Below are 21,772 nucleotides of genomic sequence, written 5' to 3'. Positions count from 1 at the left end.
GAGTGACACTCCAAGGCAAACATGCTCACGTTGCTCTAATGTTCGGGGTGTTCTTTTGAGGTCATCAGACACAGAACAGCATCTGTGTGTCTGAAAACAGGTGACCAACAAAAGAAATGATGAAAAGAAACCTTTACTGAGAGGAGCGAGAGATCATATTCTGTCACTTCTCCCACCTGTGCAGAGTGGAACAAGGCTGCAGCTGAGGCAGATGTTTTATTGCTTTTTCTTCAAATGACATTTTCACTGGAGAGCAAGAGAGACGCGGCACATTTTTTAAATTACCTGCCGAACACAAAGCAGCAGCCTCAGCAACATTAAAGCGACACTTACAGTACCTGCCCCAGACTTTGACTAGATGACTTTTCAACCCAGATGGGCTTTGATGGCCAGTGGTGATATTTTTTATATCGCAGCAGCACTCACTGCCTTTTAAAAAATGTATGCCCAAACAAATTAAAGGTTTTATTCTTGTTAGGTTTGGGAAACACTTGAAACACCATTTGGACCAGCAAGGAGCACTAAAACACTCAAATGAAGCAAAGCAATTTTAATCAAAGTGGGTCTAACATCTCTGCTCATTCTCTCCTTTTAAGCTGATAAGTGTTTTCCACACTACAGAGCAATGACAACACTAAACCTGCATTTCAAAGCAGGTTTTTTGTTCTTGGTTTCATGTAGCGATAGATGATGGCGTTAACGTAATGTTCTGTAAATGCCCAGTATAAACATGTGTATCATTTAAATTCTGTAAACAACTTGCACATACAAGCAAAAAGCTGTTAAGAATCTATAAAAACATAATGAAAACAATGTGCCGAATGTTTATTTGTGTTGCTCTCCTCCTGCAGACGTTCAGAGGCAGCGTTCGACCTTTCGTCAACTTCAACGCGAAACACGATGCTGAAGTCCTCCATAAAGCCATGAAAGGAATCGGTCAGTTTCCTTCAGAGGAAAGTCACTACACTGCTGTTTCCTTCTCCCGCTCACACTCTAAAAATCAAATCTGTCCCCAGTGGAGAGCTGTTTTTCAGGTGTTTATTACTGGTTCTTCAACCTACTCAGGGCCATATTTCTAAGTTGTTGGAGTTGCTTTTCAACACCGTCTCTGCCCAACTTTCTCAACAACATATTTGCTTCATCACACACATTCAGGCTGCAGTAGGTTTATTTGCATGTACTGTACCCACAAGTAGAAGTATTTCTGCCATACAATTTAATGCTTGTTTTGCTAATGGCACAGCTATCAGGGAGGTTTCTCCATTTGCTGGCATGACAATTAGATGTTTTTCTTTGCTGGTGTGTTTGTACCAATTAGGAAAGAAATTGAGTATCACCAAATTTTAAACTTAAGCAGAGGGTGAACTGATAACAATCTGAGATGGTTGTAATAGTTTTTATATATAGGCTTCATGATAAAGTGATCATTCAGGCAACAAATATACTGTATAAATGATAGTAAACAAAGGGAAATTACATACTCTTGGTTAAAAATGAACTTTTTTTGTATTAAAAAATACATATTTCACATAAAATACTTAATTTGATAAATATTTTTGCCAGATATCATTAGATTTTGTCGCAGTTACTGTATATTGTGACACTGAGAACAAGCCAGCAAGGTGAAAGGTACCTTTAATATCCCAGTGCAATCGCTAACTCTCAGTGACTACAGTACTATTTTTGCAGTAAAGCTAATTTCACATCAGTGAGATCTATAAATGGGCTTAAATAAACAAGCAATACTTCATGTAATATATAGAATACCGTATTTTCGAATAAATCTAAATGACCCCGGCTTAACTTTTGCCCTAATGTAAAGCACAGAATTCAAGTAGAATACTTTGTTGTCTGTGTAGCGTTGTGCTAATTCTACAGTTTGCCTTTTCTGTTGATGTCAAGACAGGAGAAACCTGTTAGTGCTGATAACTCTCTAGATTTTTAGAAACCAGCCTCCAAGGAGTATAAACCTTTGTGGAGCGTCTGATAAGCCTTCATACTGGACCTCCTGGTTTGTTTTTCCTCCCTCTCTCCCTCCCTAATGGCAGCACAGCCATTTTTGTGGGAGTCAGTCACTCATATTGTGACTCATGTTGGGACACTTATCTGTTTACACCACATCAAACTGTGGGGAAAACACAAGTCTTCATAGCACAAAACATTCAGATTTAGGGTGAAGACTTGGGTTATGGTTAGGGTACGGTCAGGTTTTGTTTATATTTAGAGTAAGGGTCAACACTGGGCAGATAGTGATTATGGTCAAGGTTAGGATAAGTCTCCAGGAAATGAATGTAAGCCAGTGTAATGTCCTTTGAAGTGATGGAAACATTATGTTTATGTGTGTGTTTTGCTTTGATCAGTCTGAATGCAGCTTAAAAGACAGGTTCACATTTTACTCTCAGTTCTTGGTGGCTCCAATCATTCGTCCTGTCTTAAAACCATCTCTGACTGCCTCACAGTGCCTTCAGCTTAGCTCAAGATCAATTACAGTATCCAAAAACTGTTGTGAAGTATATATGTGCATGTCAGTATTGCTTTAAGACGGCAAAGTGAACCTCTTGTTTAAGGCCTTATGAACTGTCCCTTTGATAAACCCCTCCTCTGAACACGAGGCTGTGAGAAGAGCGATATCTCAAGAATTTGGAGGGTAAAAATGAGAAGCCTGCTTTTGTTTACTCCCAGTTTCAATGGTAAATCTGACACCGCTGTCACTCTAAACTCCACATATCCACAAAAAGCTTGACAGGCATAGCAACAGTAGCTAAGGAGGACGGGGCTTAGCGAAGGGTCCATTGTCAACATCCTATATTTAAGCAGACATGCTTTCCTAAGAGCACAAAACGCATGTCATAAGTCCTTTAACCGAGGGGGCATTTATAAGAAAAGAATAGTCAGTAGGAGATATGAGGGGGATGTCATCCTCCTTGTTAACCTGCCACCCCCCCTCCCTGTCCCCTAGTGGCAGAGGCATTGTTTAGCTGAGTATGTTTGACTAGTCTGCCTGACTCATTGATCCTTTATCTGAGAGGCTTGTGTGACTTAGAACCTGTGACGCCGACCATGGCTCTGAAACATCAGCAGCCGCATTGTGCTGAGTATTGATAAATCCATGGCGCTGTCCGTGGTGTTGAAGTCGCAGGCGGATTTGTCAGTTTCATCACCGATCTATAATATTTTCGAAACCGTATACTATAGATACTCAATTCTATGCTATAATGTAGCCATTAACTCAAGGATCAAGCTTCACCGTCATGATCAAAGCGACAAGTAGCAATGTAAGTCACTGAAGAGCGAAAGGATCACAGATCAGGCAATGTTATTGAGAAAATTAACCTGCATCAACATCAAAACAGTGTGAAAAATAAATATTGGGCACATATAATACTGCACCAGAGTTAGTGGTGTCAGTTTTGGTTAAGGCACGCTGCAGCAAAGTCTCTGGGGACATTGTGTGTGTTGGTTGGTGGTGTAGGGGTTGCTCCCATTAGGCCCCCTATTAAAATGAACAAATCTCCATCATTTCAAGACTTCTACAATATAAGGACCTCGTGTCACGTGATTTGTCTTCGGTCGAACACTGTTCAGCTCAATTTGGATTAGTTTTTAATAGTCTGACCTTTGACCCCATTTTCCTCTCATCGCAGAGAAAGAAAATGGGAAACCGCAATCGAAACGTCCCTCTGCAGTTATTAGTGTAAATCAATGACCCGATGACAGTCATCAAATTAAAGGTGTACCACTGGTGTAACAATTAAAATCAGTGCTTCTGCTGCTGAATATAACCTTGCTGACCACCAGCATCTTTGTCTCCTGCTCTTGCTCCCTGTCAGCTTAGCACTCTCACAATAAGAGTAATTAGGAAATATCCACTTGGCCATTTAATATGGAACTCAAATGAAGTAAAAGGAGAACAAAGATGAGCCCAGCGGACATCTTTAGTCAGAGCACTCGTGCATATCAGCAGAGCTTTGTGCCATAATTACTTTGGACTAATTTAACATTATGATCCCTCACATGCTGCTCTTCAGCCTGTTTGTCCATATGAGCCGTTTTCTCTGGGGTGCTCATGGCTCCCAGGAGCTATTGATTGCTATCCTCTTCAATGCTGATCTCCTGCTTTAAAGGGTCGACTCTTTATTGGGAGCTTACTCCAAATTCTTAATTATTAGTCAGGTTGTGAAAAGCAGAGCATGCTTCTGCTCAGTGATAGGTGCAAATAGAATAATGCTTTATTAGCCCTTAGCTTATAAAGATAAAGAATTTGAAATGTGAAGCTTATTTCAATCTTTATGATGTTTGCTTACATGTGACTATGCTCACTCCATATGTTATTTAATGCTTATTTGACTTCTGGTCCAGGTACGGATGAAGATGCCATCCTCATGCTTGTGACAGCCCGCAGCAACGATCAGCGCCAGCAAATTAAGGCAGCGTATAAAAAGGCTTACGGAAAGGTAAGCTGAGCCGATGGGAATGAAACAGAGAGTTGATGACAGTCAGGGGTCAAAATGATGGATGGTCACAGGTTATATCAGCCACTGTGTCCTCCTCACTCACCAGCATCACCTGGATGATGCTCAGTCCAGCATCATTCAATGCACAGAGATATCTGCTTAAGTCCTAGAAGATCAAAACCAACTGTGTTACTGTCTGAATACTTTCCTATTCCCCCAGTCTGTCTATGGCACTCATCCCAAAGCTCATTCATTCCTACAATGAAGACCACAATCTTAAGAAATGAGTAGTTTCTTTTTTTTTTAAGTATTTTTTTTTTTCAGATGTTCATCTGATGGTTTCTATTCATTTAAAAATTATTCAAACAAAACTGCAAAGACATTTGTCAGTATGTTATGCAAACAATTACAGGGCGTTGAAAGTCTGAAGACTGGTTGTTTGAAAGGGTCACGAGCCCCTGAGGTCTGGAGCCATTGCTCTAGTGAGTATATGCAGTAGCAGGGTGGTGTGTGTGGGATTGATTCAAAATAAACCACAGTGTCAACATTAATAATATGAGGGAATGTGTCAGCAATTGGATAACAGTCCTTTATAATGACCGATAAAGAGCAATATGCTGCTAATACAGATGCTAATAAGAAACCAGTAAATAGTTAATATGTGAACCTCAAAGATATTGTATTTAATTTTAAGTATTAATAAAGTATTTTACTTTCAATAGTTGAAGTATATTTTGCTAATATTGCTTCTTTAATTCCACTGAAGCAGGATTTTTGCTCGTATGGCTGCTTCTGACACACAAAGGTTTCACTGCACATTCAGCCATATTAAACATTAAGCATCAAAGAGCAAGCTGACAGTCATGCAGGGGAAAACGAATCGTAGAGGAGGCAGGAAGACCAATATCCTACAGTGTCTGTGCAGCAGAATGCAGTTCATTTAGTTATACAAGGTCTGGGTCGTTTTATGCTCTCCTGCTCTTCCTGTTCTATCACGCTGTCAAGTTATTTTATGACCACCTGTGGATTGAAAGCAGCGAGTTAATTTGATTTCTGTGCAGGTTAGTGAAAAACATCCCAGCAAATGTAACTGCTGCCTGAAGTAAAAATAGATGAGGCATCTAGGGAGAATAAAGGCACATCAGCAGATCACAGAGCAGCTCCTGAAAATTACAGTGTTTTATCAAAATGAGCCAACAAATGTGCCTCCTTGCTTTCATCATTATTTCCGTGCGCTTCTGTCTCATATTATGAAATGTAACGGTCGCAAGAGACGCTGCCTTAAACTACTCATTCGCAATAACATCTGAAATGAGAGCTGGTGCCAGACACTAAAGAGAAATACTGATATCTTAAGAGTGTAACCCTCATATCTCTTTTCTATAACTCGCAGTGTGTAGTTTCTGCTCTGTAATGCACCTTTTGACTGTTGATGGAGATTTGACTTTTAACAGATCTGACAAAGGAAGCAGATTGTCATGTGAAAAGAGGGATGGGTCGTATAATGAAATAAGGGGGGGTTTCTGTTAGAGGTCTCAATGAATGTAGTGTACAAGTACAGCACAAGAGCCACTGGGTGTTTTATATATACACACATAAGAAAGAGTTATGCTATTATTCTTTTCAGCCACTATATTTCGATCATGTTCTCAGCAATGGCCACATGTGTGATTCATTGCATACACAAATCAATTTCGATGAAGCTATCTGTGAGTAATATATTCTCTTTGAATGGTTGGTAGTTCAAGCAAATGTATTTTTTTAATCTGCAGGTACTGTACATTTCTTCTGATTATCTTCATTCTTTCAAAATGTTCGCAGTGCGGTGAAGTGTTTCTAACTAACTTCTAACTTCAGGATAATCTACATCTTCTGTCTTTGCACATGGGAGAACGATGATATTGTTGCTTTGTTGGTTTCCAGTGTTCCAGAGTTCAAAGCACCAGATATCTAATTTCTTCTGCGTCTTTCATGTTACAGAGTATAAATGATGCAAAGTTAATTATCATTATTGTTTTTGTTCTTCTCCTTCTTGTTCATTAATCATCAGGACTTGGTCAGCGCCCTGAAATCCGAGCTTGGTGGGCTGTTTGAGAGCCTGATCGTGGCCCTGATGACCCCGTCTGCCTCATATGATGCTTCCCAACTGCACAAGGCTCTTAAGGTAACTGATCAATGGATTCGTATTTCCAATCCTCTGAGAATAAAGTTTGTTTACCTTTTTGTGGTATTTGTGAACATGTGCTCCAACATTTGATGCTTAAACATTCAATGATAGACCTTCCCATGGTACTCATTTCAACCTGTCATAACAGGAAAGCCATGTGTGAACTAATAACAGCGATAAAGGCTCCCTTCTATTTAAGCCGTGCCAATAAGCCTGCGTGCACAGTAACAGAGCCCAGGCGGTGGCCCATATAAATGGAGCTCAGCCATTACTGATGCTATCAGTTTCACCTGTGATCGGCAAGTGGAGGCGCCTGCCATGAGGAAGGCCTATTTCCTGCTCCTTTTCCATTTAAATATATGTTTGAGTGGTTTATAGCCAGGATACGTTGTAGGTTACAGCATTTATATCATAAATGGATGTATGGATGTCTAGCCTAATGAACTGATATGAATTGCCTATGCATTGTTTAATATGGAATAATGTTCCCACTGCATAGGTTGAAAGCAGGCATTAGAGAAGAGCTGACGTGTTTATGGGGTTTTCTGAACATGTGCGAATGGCTGTCTGCTAATTTGTATGACGGCTAAACCTCCACTAATGAGTCCATTTCGTATTAACAATAAACAGCTCAGCCATTATATCATGAAAGGCGTCCCCCACAGAGAATTATCATCCCGCTCTGTGGCTTCACAGTGCACAACTTTTCAACAAGCTCTGATAAACCCAGACAAGGTTAGCACCTCTCTAATGAACAAAGTCTAGCATTCAGCAGCTAAACAACCAGATATTGTTGCAGACCAAACCAGAGTTAAACTAAGAGTCAATATTGAACTTTAATTTCTTCAATCAATGCTAATATCAATTTGTGCCTGCTTTATGTGTAAATAGGGAATTGTTTGCTATCATGTTAGCCCTAAAAGGGCTAACGTGGGGTCTTCTTCACCCACGTGTCTTAAATAATCAAGCAACACAGTTCATACTCTGAGAACTTCATTATTTTAGAAAGCATTCACCAGCTAACAGCGTCTTACAGTATTAGGCTTTGACAGGGAGGAAAAGACAGTTTTCACTGTTGATAACTCAGAGCAAAGGCAAACCAATTAATTTGATGCACAAGGATAAATTGTATTATTTTGTCTTAGCTGTTCAGGGTAGTCGTGGAGTGCTTTTTTTTGCCATGGTTACATCAATGTCAGCATACTGACATTAGCTGTGATTGCTTGAGGCCTTGTAACTGCTACAAAAACAATATGAACATGCTGTTTTTTTGGCTCTAAGATCAAAACGAGGGTGACCCATAACGACATACAGCCATGTCCTGGAGCGTATTTCATTCTTATTGAACAAAATAAGCCTGTAGTACATGTGTTTGATTGCTACAGCCAAAATCAGGTGGAAATTTACATGAGAAACAACCCTCTGGCAACATTAGCATGTGACCCGAGCACTCAATACAGTGCTTGTGCTCCATAATGAAAATCATCTTTCATGTGGTGTAATTTTCCTGAGTTGGTTAACCATCTGCTTCGAAGGTCAAGATGTCACACCAAAGTAATGGTATAACACATATCACTTAATGCCGCTGTGGGCTTGATCTATTAGCTCATTTGTTTTATAGCATAGATACTTGAGTCGTTATATTTTTTCACATACTTAGCTCTGCTGCTTTTTATGTCACACTTACAGCTCATAAAGTTTGAGGGAAGTTCGGCTGGAGAAAATAGGCTGAGCAAACTCCTTATAAGTTACAAATGGAACTTTTCTTTTAAGGTCTCTTTATTTTTTAATCACATTTACATTTGCATTACCAGCGCAAATGAAATGTTCAATCAAAGTGACGGCAAAGCATTTAGGACTTGGCCTCGACATTCTCTTCCCACCTGCTGCTCCATTCCTTTGGTATGTCAGACGATTTTTGCTGGAAGGTTAATTACAGCAAAGAGAAGAGAATTAGTTTTAAAGTCTGGCTGAACCCCAAAGCTCATTCTCTTCGGTAAACTGTGCTTATTCACTCTCTAATTTCATACCTCTTCAGTGTATTGTCCTCACAAATTATACTTCTTATTTTCTCCAGCCTTTTCCTTCAAGCTTTTTTCTTTTACATTTTTTAGATTTTGTCTCTTTTAACCACTAATATTATCTTTAGAAACCACAAAATTGGATAGAACGGCAAAAGATAAGATTTCTTTGAGAACATGCTGCCACACAAATCCATTTTGTCTTATTTGGAATTCATCTTGTGTTTGCTTCCCAGGGCGCCGGCACTGATGACGACGTGCTGATTGAGATCCTGGCCTCCAGGACCGGCGAGCAGATAAAAGATATCATCAAAGTCTACAAGAAAGGTCACTTACTCAGCTGTGAAAGAAAGAAACAAAAGCAGATTAATATGTTTTCTGTGACCATTATTGGTTCGTTAGTTTCTTTGTGCTTTATTGCGAGAGGGTGAAATATGCGACTATGTTGGCTAAATATTTCACTATCGAGTTTCAAGAGCAGCTTAACACCAGCTTAAAATCTTGTTTTCACTGCCCTTTAATGGTTTAACTTCTCACCTCGCAGCAGTGACATAGAGGTGTACTCCAGGGTGTCAGTACACTGGGACATCACTTTTAGGTGTAGTTACAGATGTTTTTCTGGACATATTTTAGACCTAATAGCACTTTTATTCCAGGTTAAAAAAGATATATTTTCTTGTTTTATAGTATCCAAAACTAGCTGAACTGTAACAAATACAATCCTGTATAAAAGCAGGACACAATATAGAATTTAAAAAAATATGTTATTTGTAGATATTCCTACTATCTGTGGCATTTTCTGCAGTGAGTAGAAGATTTAGAGGACTTCTTTCCCTGGTGCACAGTGCCTGTTTACAGTATATTGGTTTCCTTCTGTAATTTGGAGGAGTTCTGTCATTTTGATCACCTTTCTTTATAGCTGAAACGTCTCACTGCACCAAAGTCCCTATCCTACAGTACCTAAATCATAACAAACCACAATGGAAAATAGTATTTGACAACAAAGGCGAGTTTATATGATCTGAATGGAAGAGAAGGCCACGCTGTCCTTTAGCCGACTAATCAAATGCTGCAGTTGGAGATCTTCCTGCAAAACAGAGGATGGCCAACTGGGGTTGATTGCAACTATTAATGCCTGTTATGAGCAGGAAATGTGAGCAATCTTCTTCCTCTTTCCTCCAGAGTTCAGCAGCAAGCTGGAGAAAGATATCTGCGGTGACACCTCAGGGCACTATCAGAAACTGCTGGTGATCCTCCTACAGGTAGAGGAGGGGGCCTGCTGGGAAGACTTATATTTCCTTTCCTGATAATGAGAGCCTCTGGTGACACTATTACGGATTCATGAGAGGTTTAAGTGTGGGCTGGGGAAGGGGAGGGTGATGATAGCACAATACACAACGGCCGGTTTCTCGAGTGTGTTTTGGTTTACACGCAGAAATGTAATCTTCATGGTTCAGGGACACTCGGCGGATAATGTAATCTTCAGGGGTTACCTGGGTTGAGAGAGGCTCTGAGCAGGTGTGAGCTCACCGTCTTTCCATCCACAGTGACCTACATCTGCTTTCTGTTTGTCAACCCGTTTTTCTACCTGTCTGTCCTTCTGTCTGGTTGATCATTTGTCCTGCCGTGAAGGGGAGCAGGGAGGAGGGAGTACACGAGGAAAAGATCGAGAAAGATGCGAAGGTAAGAAGCAAGAACGTGAGAATGAATACAGCAAAATGTGCTTCTGAAGCAGGCTTGCACCTTTCCTGGTTCCAGTCTTTATGCTAAGCCAAGCTAAACAGCTGCTGGCTATAGCTTTGTATTCAGTGGACAGTCATGAGAGTGGTATTGATCCTCTGCTCTGAATGCATATTTCCCCAAAGGTCGAACTATTCCTTTAAGGTGAGGGGAGGATCAAAATGAGGGCATCACTGCAGGACTCTTCTGCCTTGATATGCAGTTGGCTGCACTGTTGTGACTATAACTGTCTGCATTACACAGCCGAGTGTGGATGTAATTCCTGTAGGGATACTGGGCTGATTGCTTGGTGTTTATGTGATCGAAACTGAAAAAGCCATTCAATACATATTATGTGATAAGTTTTATTAATCAATTATAAACTGTAAGGACAGTGCGCCCTTTCTTTTGTGCTATAAAGCAGTCAAACAAATGTTTTTCATCCTAGAGACTAGTAGGAAAAGTAGGAAAAATTCTACACAACAGGTAGACGACCACAGTTCTGCAGACCATATTTAACTTAATTTCACTATCCTCTACAAATGTCAGCACGATAAATATATGATTGTTTTTGTGTGGCTGCTCTCAAAAGTGCAATAAAGCTAAAGGGCAAGGCTGAGCAATAGTCAATAAGATAAATTAATCAAAGGATATAAACCTCTGGGAATGGATCATATCATGTCCTGTAAACCATTTCTAATTCATTATTGATTTATTATTATTACTATTTCTGTATCTGATTAATTGTTATTTATCTGAACATGAGATGAGAGGTGCAGGGGGAAAGGACCCAAAATCCAGAATTCCTCTCTAACAGCAAAGATGGATTGAGGAAAGAATTTCTTGCTGTTGTGCTGCTTGTCATTTCTGCTCTCCCTGCATTTCCAAATAGATCATGTCTATTTAAGGCTGCTGTGTGTGTGAATGTACAAGTGTGTATCTGCCACGACAGGACTTGTACGCTGCTGGTGAGGGCAAGGTTGGCACAGATGAGGAAAAGATCATCACAATTCTTGGCAACAGGAGCGTAGAACACCTCAGAAAAGGTGAGTTTGTTTGTGCCAGCATGTTTGTATGTTGTGATGTGTTAATGTGTAGTTTGTCGGCTGTTGAAGAGAACGTACCATCACTATCCATTCATTAAAAAATTCAGAGAGCATTTAAAAGGTCAGTTACCGTTCAAATAGATGTTAGATTGAGCAGTGTGAGTAACTTAAAGAACTTGGTATCTATGTTGTTGACAGTTCACCTGTGAAAATCCTGGAATTCAGAAATACATTGACTATTGCAAAAAGTACAACAAAGGTGAGGTTGAACTGTGCAGGAGAAGCTGAATTGTGTCTAAGCTTCACAAAAGTTAAATCACTACCTCAGCGGCAGTCCTGAGGGCAAAAACTGCTCACTGCAAAGAAGTCAGAGAGGGAAATGGCGAGATGTGTTCTTGGTTATTCTGCCAGATGCCCGACTGAACGCACAACTCACTGAAAAATTAAAGCGGACGGACTCGAACTGCAAAAACAGGTCAGTCAACAGTTTAGAATTAATGTGAAAGGGAACATGATCGCCAATAAGAGTCGGCAACGAGTGGCCATTAGAGGAGACCTCATGTTTCTGTATGAGACGCTGACAAACGACGACCTGGCAATGAGAACGGGTTGTATACTTAAAGAAAACTAATATTAAATATTCAAAATTTTGTTTTGTCACTAAGGGAAAACACCAATTATCCTCCAGACCATAAGATCAATATTTAATAAAGCATGCCTGCAGGTTCTTTAAGATGTGAACAACCATTGCTGTCATGTTTGTGGTGAGGAGTGTCTCCTTTGCAACAATTAGCCTTTCAGCTAATTGGATTGGGTACAATACCACAGATTAATAAACACAATGCAATAAAACAGTCACTCCGGTTGTTTTGCTGTCTGCAGTGTTTGATGCCTACAAGAAGCTCTCTGGCTCTGACTTAGAGGACAGCATCGAAGGCGAGACCACTGGGAATCTGGAGAGCTTGCTGCTAGCTGTTGGTAAGACCTGTGATTTATCAGGATCATACTTGACTGATCTGAAACAGGCGACTCCATCTGTTTTTCCTGACGTGCATGCTGTGCATGTTATGCAGTTTACAAAGACCCTTGTTAACGCCTTGTGTTTTTTCCTCACAGTGAAATGTGTCAGGAGTGTCCCAGATTTTTTTGCTGAATGCCTGTATAAATCCATGAGGGTAGGTATCAGCGTCCCACAGTGTCACACCTGAGTCCCTCAACATATGTGTTTTTATCTAATGGTTAAGAGTATTTTGAAGGGTGTGGTTCCAAAGACTTCAGGCACAGGGAAATGGGATGTGTTTAATTAAACTGATGCCTTGCAACTTCAGGAGATACGTGAATATAACACCCATAAAGCCACAACTTGTCATTTCTTTTATTGACTTTTGTGCCAAAAGTTAGACAAGTAGATTGATAGCACTGTCTTGTCTGTACTGTACAGTACAGCCAGCAGCTGGTTAGCTTAGCTTAGCTTAGCTTAGTTTATCTTAGCTTAGCTTAGCATAAAGAATGGAAACAAGGGGATCAGCTCACTTGGCTCTGCCCAAAAGTAACAACATCTACCTCGCAATGTGATGTGTCAAGCTTCTCATTTAACTCTTGGAAAGTAAATAAGTGTTTCTTAAAAGTGCTCACTTGAAGTTCTCTGTGATTGATTACTAATTGTTTTTCGTATCATACAGAAATTAAACCAGCCTGGGATGATTGGGAAAATACGTCCACAAATCTAAATCTGTACAGCATGAAAATGACTGGCAGGAATGTAAAATATACATGATTTGTAGTTGTGTAGTTCTTAAAACTACAGGAGCCATTTATACTTCAAAAGCACTCATTTTCAGGTAGCAGCATGACTTTCAAAAGCAGATTTATTTAACAGTTAGGGAGTCAAACCCTTCACCTGTAGCACCTGCAGCAACTCCTGCTGTTGTATGTTTAGCGCGCTGGAACCGATGACAGCACCCTGATGAGGATAATGGTGTCAAGGAGCGAGGTGGACATGTTGGACATCAGAGCCAGCTTCAAAAAGAAGTACGGAGCGTCTCTTTACACCACTATCCAGGTACGGCTCACTCAAACACAAAGCGGCGTGTTATCATGACGGTTATTTTGCTGTTTTTACATATCATGTACTAAATAGTCAAATCCCTCAGAGGGCAAAACATTTAATTCTCTTCACAGTTTTCTCCCTGATGTTCTAAACATCTAAAATTTATCCCTCTGCATGCTTTTAAGCACCAGCTGGGTGTACTATGTTATGCTGCGTATATGCACCATTCATGTCGGTGCAGTGATGGAGTACAGATTAGTGATTTGCTTTAAACGCCTTGTTCAGCGTGATGAGACTGCTTCCCTGCTTTTCACACAAGCTGAAGTGAATTAATGTATTCTCCTGGGGCCAGATGTTCAGGCAGAGTTATTGCCATCCTCCAGTGGAACTGCCAAATGGCCAATATTGAATAGACAAATAAGTCAATATGAAATAACCTTTGAATAAATGCAGTGAAACATATAAAAGAACCAATATATTTATATATATTCGTACAGTTTTGGCAGAGTTCATTTATATTTAATTACGGCAATTATGTTTCCAAATTGCTCCCTTTTTCAACATTATCTATATTTCATAGTGGTATTTTCCCCAGTGAAACCATTTTTATGACATTTCATAGAATATTCCCACGGCTCATATCTTGACTCGTCGATCACACGTATCCGTCATGGCTCACTGGCTTTTCAGAACGAACCAGAACCATCATTAGTGTCTTTACTTTCAGCTGTTCTTTCCCCGCTGAATAAGCAAACCCATTTCAGCCAAAGTCATTCAAAGTATCTGAATCCATATTTAGCATGGATTTATACTATATTGTCAGTACATGGTATTTTTTAACTGCCACACCACCAACTCTGTGATCTTACCACCATCTTGGGTTTTCAGGTGATGTGAACACTCACAAGTCATAGACATGGGAATCTTTCCCGTCACTTCATTCCATCCACGTGATGAAAACACAGCACCAACCAAGATCTGCTTCAAGAAAATGATTTATTATATAAACCGGCGCCTCCATCCTCACTCTCCAACTAAGTCAACCCTTACTTCAGGTTAATAATCACACAACCCAAGAGAAAGAAACCTCTCTTCTTGATATTCATGTGCTTCAGGTCATATCGCTCTGACCAACAGTACGCACTACTGTTAAAGTCGACCTCCCAGTAATGGCCGCAAAGCCACCGTCTCTGGCAGTTCTGTGTAAATAATATAAAATATAATCACTAATACAATCCATTCACCAAATTTAAAAGAAGTTTTCATGGTCTCACTTGTTAACGCACAGTTGCAAACAACAAAAGCAGCTAATTTTGGCTATTTAAGCTAGCTAGGTAGTTAGCTCACTAGCTATGTAGCATCTCTAACATTTTTGAGTTTTCGTCTGTTCACTGTATTTATTTATTATAGCAGGTGGTTGATAAATTCAGAGTTCAGGCTACTTTGGCTTTGGTGTTTTAACTGTTAGCCTATAGGCCGTTGTGTGGCTCTAGCTTATGCCGGGATCAGACGCTGTGTGACAGGTCTTTTAGCATGTCACACTGCACTCTTATAGATGCCCGATTGTTGTTCTGATCGTCCACGACGCTCCGGCAGACACTTTTATCAAGAGCGACAGTGGTAATGGGGTTTAGTTTCTTGCTCAAGGACGCTTCGCCATGTGGAGAGGAGGAGCAGGACATCTACCCACCCAGAGATACAACCGCCCACATCCATGAAAAGTCACTGTGACATACAAGTGGAAAAATACTGAAAATAGGGCATTTTGAAATAAACATATTTACACTGGAAAGTAAATAAGAGGTAACTCAAAGTGGCCAGAACTTCTGATACATCGATTCAGAATTGATTGATTGAGCGAATAACGTAGAAGCTTTTGAGTTTTATAAGACTGATAAAATAATCATGCTGTTTTTGCAGGAGGACACAGCTGGAGACTACCAGAAGGCTTTACTCTACCTCTGTGGTGGGAATGATTAATGCTGGTTTATCAGGAGTCGCGCACCACTGAATGATGAGCCATCACGTTGCTGTGAGACAAAGCTACACATGAGATGAGGTTATCGATCCCGGGTCGTTGATTCTTTCTGACTTTAGCTTGCTATTGATTAAATTAGTGTGAATTACCCACTTGTCTTTTTTGATAATATCCTCTGCATGGACAGCAGTTGGAGTGCATTCGCTAATAGTAGGGACATTTTAACAGAAAAGAGCTCCACTGATGACTACAGGTGGTTTCAATGTAGACTATAAAGGTAGATATTTGAAACAATAAAATATTTGGTTGTATTTTAAACACTAAAATTGTTTTGCTTCAGTCATGTGGCCCATTATTTACAAACAATGTCAGCAGTGGATTTTACTGCTCACAGCATGAGCTAAACACAATGCTCGACACAACATAAAATCCAATACTGCTGCTGAATTATTAAACCCGGCATGTCGACAGCACTCCTGCTCTTATTAATTAAAAATGAACGGCTGATCCTGCAGTGTGGCTGTCAGTGGTCAATAAGTAATGGGACACTATTAGACATTTGCTGACTGATGTAAAGACATCCTCAACCTCCATGTCTTTCTGCATGATGGAGCCTGATGTCAAACAAATCAGGTCCTCAGATCAATAGATGGGAAATGACTTCACTTTCTTGGAAGTGTACCACAGGGTGGCAGCACAGTCTGAAATGAGCAGACTGTTTCCCCACAGTGTTTTCAGTCACTTATAAATACCACTGAAATAAATACCACTTTATAACAATTAATGACTTATTACTTAAGTCGTATTTCTGAATTCATTTGGTCTCCTTCTTTAAATCTTCAGTCAATTCAGCCCATTCAATTGTATTTTATATCTTAACATTTCATCCTGAACTACAGTTTAAAATAAAGTTGTGGGTTTGAAAAGTGCTTGTCCTCCACATTACAAACAAGGGTTTGCAGCAATATGAGCCCATCAAAGTGTCGCTGGGTTTGAAGACATTAAAAGATGAAATTATTATTTGATTTATGTCTCTGTGATTGCAGCAGGATGCACTCTGCAGCAGTTTCTCATGTTGTTAAAGCTGAATTCAGGACAGGATGATAAACAACAGGCTTATTTACCCGCTACACTCGCACAGTTGTAAGTGGGAATCTTAGTTTGGTTTCATAAATGTATCCTAGCATTCACTTATATGTAGGCCTATAAGCCTGAAAAAAAAGTGAGTATTTCTAGACATCTCTGTGGTTCAGAGCCCTCTCCTTATGTTCATAAAATCTCTGTCTGCCAGACGCTGTGTTACGTCTTCCAAAACCACCTTAAGGTTCAAGCTGGAAAATGTTTTCATGTATTGGCATGTTTTTTCCGTAGAGGATTATGCTCTCTTTGCAGACATGTATTAACTCCAATTCACTGCAAAACGACTCTCAATTGGACTGTGTGGTTATAGTCATTCAGATAAGGAGCCACGTTTGTTTTTCTGTTGCTGTCTTAGCTTTCAAACTCCTATATTATTGTGTTTCAGTTTCAGACTGACTGCGGATAGCTTCCTTGATAAACCGTATCACAATAAGATTTCCCAACTTCTTGAACTGGTGTGTGTGACGGTCATGGTAATCCAAGACGAGTTGAATCTGGGGAATCTGGACTCAGTTGTAGGTACAGGAAAACATTTCACCTCATCTAAGGAGCTTCTTCAGACTGACTGACTGACTGCTGATGGGGAGTCCTGGCTATTGTAAATACAGTAAAATAAGAAAAAGATATTATGCTTATGTTAAGTAGCAAATAAGTAGTACTCTAATCATGCATCCTCTAATTTAAATGAGGTAAACCTGCTGAGTTGAAGTATTCCAGTTTTGATCCTTGTGTTTATTGAACCCTACTGAAATTTAACCTCTAAAAATAAAAATAATACAATTTGAACAAAACTGAATCCATGTGAATGTCTTAAGCACATCCAGTAGCATATTGAACAAAGGCACCACATAGTGTAGAGTATGAAGAGTCTATGCCAATTGACCCCACTGTCACATCATCTGTACGGGGTATCGATGTACAGAGCAACCCCCTGATGGTGGTGGCGAAGCAGTGAAGAGTGAAGATGCTGAAGACATGGATGGATGTGAGGTGGAGCAGGACCTCTGATGAGCTCAGTGGACCAGTGGGTGCTGAATGCGATGAGGGCAGGAGGTGAATGAGGATGGAGAAGGGTCGCATTGATTCAACTGAAATGACAACCGGCAGAGAAGAACATGACTGTTTTAAGCATGAGACAGCAGTAAGACGATTGGCTCATGGTCGTGGAGAGATATGATTGGTTGAAGAGTGAAGCGCCCATGGTCAGCTGATGGAGATGGAAGCAAAACAGGAGAAGGGAGAGAGACTGTAAGTAACGAGTCAGCATGAAGATAGCCTTCCTGATTGAACTCCTGCTAAGCTTCATTAGTCCACAATAAAGATAAAACTTTATTACTCAATTTTGTATTAATGTGTTTTTTAATAGGTGCAAGCGCTCAGGTCTGAACTGTGCTACAACCCAAAATCATTGCTATGACACGCCTACAGTTTGGGTGGCTGATACAGTCGTTAATCAGTAGGAATGACTCAGCGCTTATGTGGCCAGTGGCTATGAGTTGTGACTGTCATAAATCACCCGTGCTTTGTGCTGGATGCTCATTTCCACTGCAGGAAGTAGCTGTAAACCAGCCTGCAGTGTCACATTTCATTCTGTAATACAAAATGATCGAGGCGTAGCGTTTTTCCACAGCTCAGTCAGGTTATATCACTTCCTTAGCAGAAGTCTCTGCTCTAATTCAGTCGCTCGCTCGTCTCTGTTATGAAAATGTGACTTAATGATTTTTGTCAGTTATAGGCCAGTTGCAGTCGCAGTGCAGGTGGATGCTGATTTCCTGGTTGCACCACACACTTATCAGTCTCATTTCACGCTAACAATGTGATATTTGTGGCGTTTCATTAATTCCTTTCAGGTCTTTGTAATCTTGGCTCCACCAAGCTTAAAGCTCTTTACAAAGCAAATGCCCATTCACACACATACAAAGGCATTCATGGGAGCATGTAAGCCTGATTGTACACACACACACATTCACACTGTGCCAAATCTCCTTAGAGTCAGTCGTGCTGGAGTGCGTTCTCCCTTCTTTCAGTTTGACCAAGGCCCACATCTCTCAGCCAATCAGGAGCCGCAGGCGGTCAGGCCACCTGTAAGTCCACACCACTCAAAGGCCACTGAGGATGGATGTTTTGGTCCAACCCATAAATACTGAAGGATATGAAGAGATTAAAGTAGCACGAAGTTCTAAACTTTAAACCCAACAGCAGCACAGAGCAACACTGCTTAGCAGAAACATTTTTAATACAAAAAACTCACCAACAGGAGCTCAAGAGAGTCACTGACAGTCCTAAATATCTACTGCCAAAAATGACCAATGACAGCAATGCATTTTCAGGTCTGTGTCTCTGGGAATTCCATCCAAATTAGACAAATCCACACATCACATTTATGTCCCGTGCAATTTAGTGACAATGCAAGACGTAGCCTGACCTTAATACAGTAAGATGGAAGCCAAAAATAATACCAAAAATAAATAAATACTCTTTTCACAATGATTATAATAGCTTGAGGTTTATCGCTGTATCATCAGAAATGTTCCTCCAATAACTGTGGACATTTAATTATCCTTTGACATTTTCTCAGTGGAGATTCTTCCCTGGTGTGGATTTAAAAGACATCATTCCCAGGTTGTCAAATACCAACATCTGTCACAAGGCAGCAGTTTCACTGAAGAACCAGCTTCATGTCAGACAAAACAAAAAATGAATGTTGACTTACATATGTAGGATAATTTACAAGTACATAGGTAAATGAACTTTAACGCAAACCATGAGCTTTTCCTAAACTTAACCAAATGGTTTTGGTGCCTAAACCGAACCAAACTGCAACATTACATAAAGCCTCTATAACATCAACAACACAGAGGAACACCTTTGCATCTCAGACACCATTAACTACAGCATGTATTTCACAATGCAGCACTTTACTGGATGTTTTCATCCAAATGCATGACCTGATTGTCCACTCACTGACACGTACAGTATGTTGTTGGACGGCAGTTCGTTTTGTGTCTTTTCACTGGACATAGATGCTATTCTGAGGGAGCAGAGTGTGGCAGCACTGAACAGCTGGGGGTCATTGAGCTGCTCGAGGAAATGAGTGCAAGCAGAAGCACGTTTGCTCATAAAAATGATTTTATATTGGAGCATAAACACTATTTTAGCACCATTTTAAAACACTGCTGACAATGAACTCTTAATTCTCTTCAACATGTCCTGTGTAGTATATTTGTCATGGTTTACTGGCATTTGAAAGGACAGTTGGTGCCTAATGTGAGACCGCTTTCAACAGACGTGAACACTGGAGTTGGTCTTTAATCAAATATACAAAGTTGTTAAGTTGAGAATGAACAGGTGTTGTTCGGCCCTTCTGATGTTTTTATAGGAATTGTTTTGCTCTCTTAAAGCACTGCTTTGCATCACATTTCACAAGCTGCGCGGCACACTCAAAGTGTTTACAGCAGCTGGTGTTTAAAAATGTCGCTGGAAGGAAAACTCCTCCCTGAATGTACATCCAAATTCTGCATTCCTGCAGTTATTTCATGACTGCCCTCTAATTTACTTTATGCTGCAGCCACATTGCTCCGTCTGCCTCAGCTGACGTTACGGGATTTCCTGCATCACCCAGAATGCAACCTGCAGAGGGTCTGAACTTGATGGGCAATGCATTATGTTACAGCAGGAGATGGAGCTGAAATCATGAAGAGAAATGAGAGTCATTACCCTCTCTCAAATCACAGCATGCTGTGGGGCTGCTCTGTTCCGCTCTGTTGGAGCTGCTGGGTGGAGAAAGTTGTGCGTCTTTCTTGCTTAGAAATCTCTGTATGATTGTCTGAATGTTCATACTGACGCTTCACGTTGTTCTTAAGATTAGCTCCACCTTGACCAGCAACAGTGTTAAAACACAGCTTAAATATCAATACATCAATAATAGTCATCTAATGATAATATACTTTTACTTTTGACTTTAAATACATTTTGTTGCTAGTGCTTCTGGACTTTTACTTAAAGGCACGCACGTTGTTTCTCTCTCTAGGTGTCAAACAATAACAAAAGGCGGAATTTGATGATGTCATGAAGTAGTGTGGGCTCATGGGAGTTGTTGTCTTTAGTGTTCAACAACCATCATTGCAGATGAAAATCTATCTGATGTGACTCAAGCATGTTTACAGACAAGGTAATATATCAAAGTTTTATTCATGTTACATTTAGTCACCTTCACTTCCTTCCTCACTCTCTGACCACTCATCTGGTGTTTCCTGTGTTTCCATTGACAGGAGGCAAAATGAAACACACCGTTATGTTGAACAAAATTAGCAATTTGTCCGGGTTTGAACCTTGTTGGAAACATTTGGGATAATGTAAGTACACAGCTCAACAAAATATATAAGATAGGTCATAATTTGTAGACATTTAATGCAGAAATGTTACATATTGTGTGTTCAAATTACATTTTGAATCCAGGACTTGCCCTTGTATTGGACTATTTTTATATTGTGGTATTGCTGCTTTTATAAATAAGTAAATGATTTAGAATTCTTCCACCACTGAAGATTAGTGAGTTCCATTCGTGAGCACTGTGCAGCAATGCCAGCTACAGTTTATTGCTGATTGACTGTCATGTAAGACAGTAATGAAGTTAACGTTGAAAGCAGCAGATCAACACTGTGAATCAAGTTTGTATTCTGAAACTGAAATGGAGCGGAATGGTCTAATGACCCTGTTTAAATGCCAAACATAATGTATTAATCTTAAGTTTCATGCCAAATATTTTTGTTGTTAGTTATCTGGTATGCCTAACAAGACCCTGCTTCCCTTACTTTGATTTTGCAAGTTGAGCATGTGATGTTTTAATGGTTTCACACTGAGAATGTGGAGTCAGAGGCTTGTCGGTGCCAAAGTATGCAGGGCAAGGCTTCTAAAAATCACTCTGGTTCAATTACTGTGTCAATACCCAACATGCTCAAACTGCTAATCTCCCAGCAAATACCTTCAGCATGTGTGCACACATTTGGAAAAGACAGGAAGGGACTTTGACATAAATGAAACTGTTTTGAAAGGACGAGACGGGTTGCTTGTTTAAGTAGGTTTTTTGAATCAAGGATGAAAAGAGTATTATGGAATACAAGCACTCACTTACTGACATGAAAATGTGCACAAAGAGGGAAAGGGCAACTAACAAATCATGGGCAACATCAAAAGA

General features: G+C 40.1%; 1 protein-coding gene across 1 annotated transcript; it reads left to right on the top strand.

Moving 5' to 3' along the window:
• Window positions 1-803: 803 nt before the first annotated feature.
• anxa5a (annexin A5a) lies at window positions 804-15,437 on the top strand. The gene is made up of 11 exons (XM_070962864.1): window positions 804-936; window positions 4,360-4,454; window positions 6,505-6,618; window positions 8,879-8,969; window positions 9,825-9,904; window positions 10,275-10,325; window positions 11,314-11,407; window positions 12,290-12,385; window positions 12,524-12,582; window positions 13,347-13,469; window positions 15,378-15,437. The coding sequence occupies exons 1-11, from the start codon at window positions 804-806 to the stop codon at window positions 15,435-15,437; spliced, it is 996 nt and encodes a 331-aa protein (XP_070818965.1).
• Window positions 15,438-21,772: the final 6,335 nt, after the last annotated feature.

The sequence above is a fragment of the Chaetodon trifascialis genome, chromosome 5 (genome assembly GCF_039877785.1).
Source record: "Chaetodon trifascialis isolate fChaTrf1 chromosome 5, fChaTrf1.hap1, whole genome shotgun sequence".
Taxonomy (NCBI): Eukaryota; Metazoa; Chordata; class Actinopteri; order Chaetodontiformes; family Chaetodontidae; genus Chaetodon; species Chaetodon trifascialis.
The sequence above is the reverse complement of the archived record's forward strand: the minus strand, read 5'-3'. Positions and strand labels throughout refer to the sequence as shown.

What these genes read in the sequence shown, in the direction of transcription:
- anxa5a (XM_070962864.1), top strand. Translation starts at nt 804, where the DNA reads ATGAAAACAATGTGCCGAATGTTTATTTGTGTTGCTCTCCTCCTGCAG. An exon ending in CGTAGAACACCTCAGAAAAG is followed by an intron (nt 11,408 to 12,289) that starts GTGAGTTTGTTT and finishes TGCTGTCTGCAG; the next exon opens with TGTTTGATGCCTACAAGAAG. An exon ending in GCCTGTATAAATCCATGAGG is followed by an intron (nt 12,583 to 13,346) that starts GTAGGTATCAGC and finishes TTGTATGTTTAG; the next exon opens with CGCGCTGGAACCGATGACAG.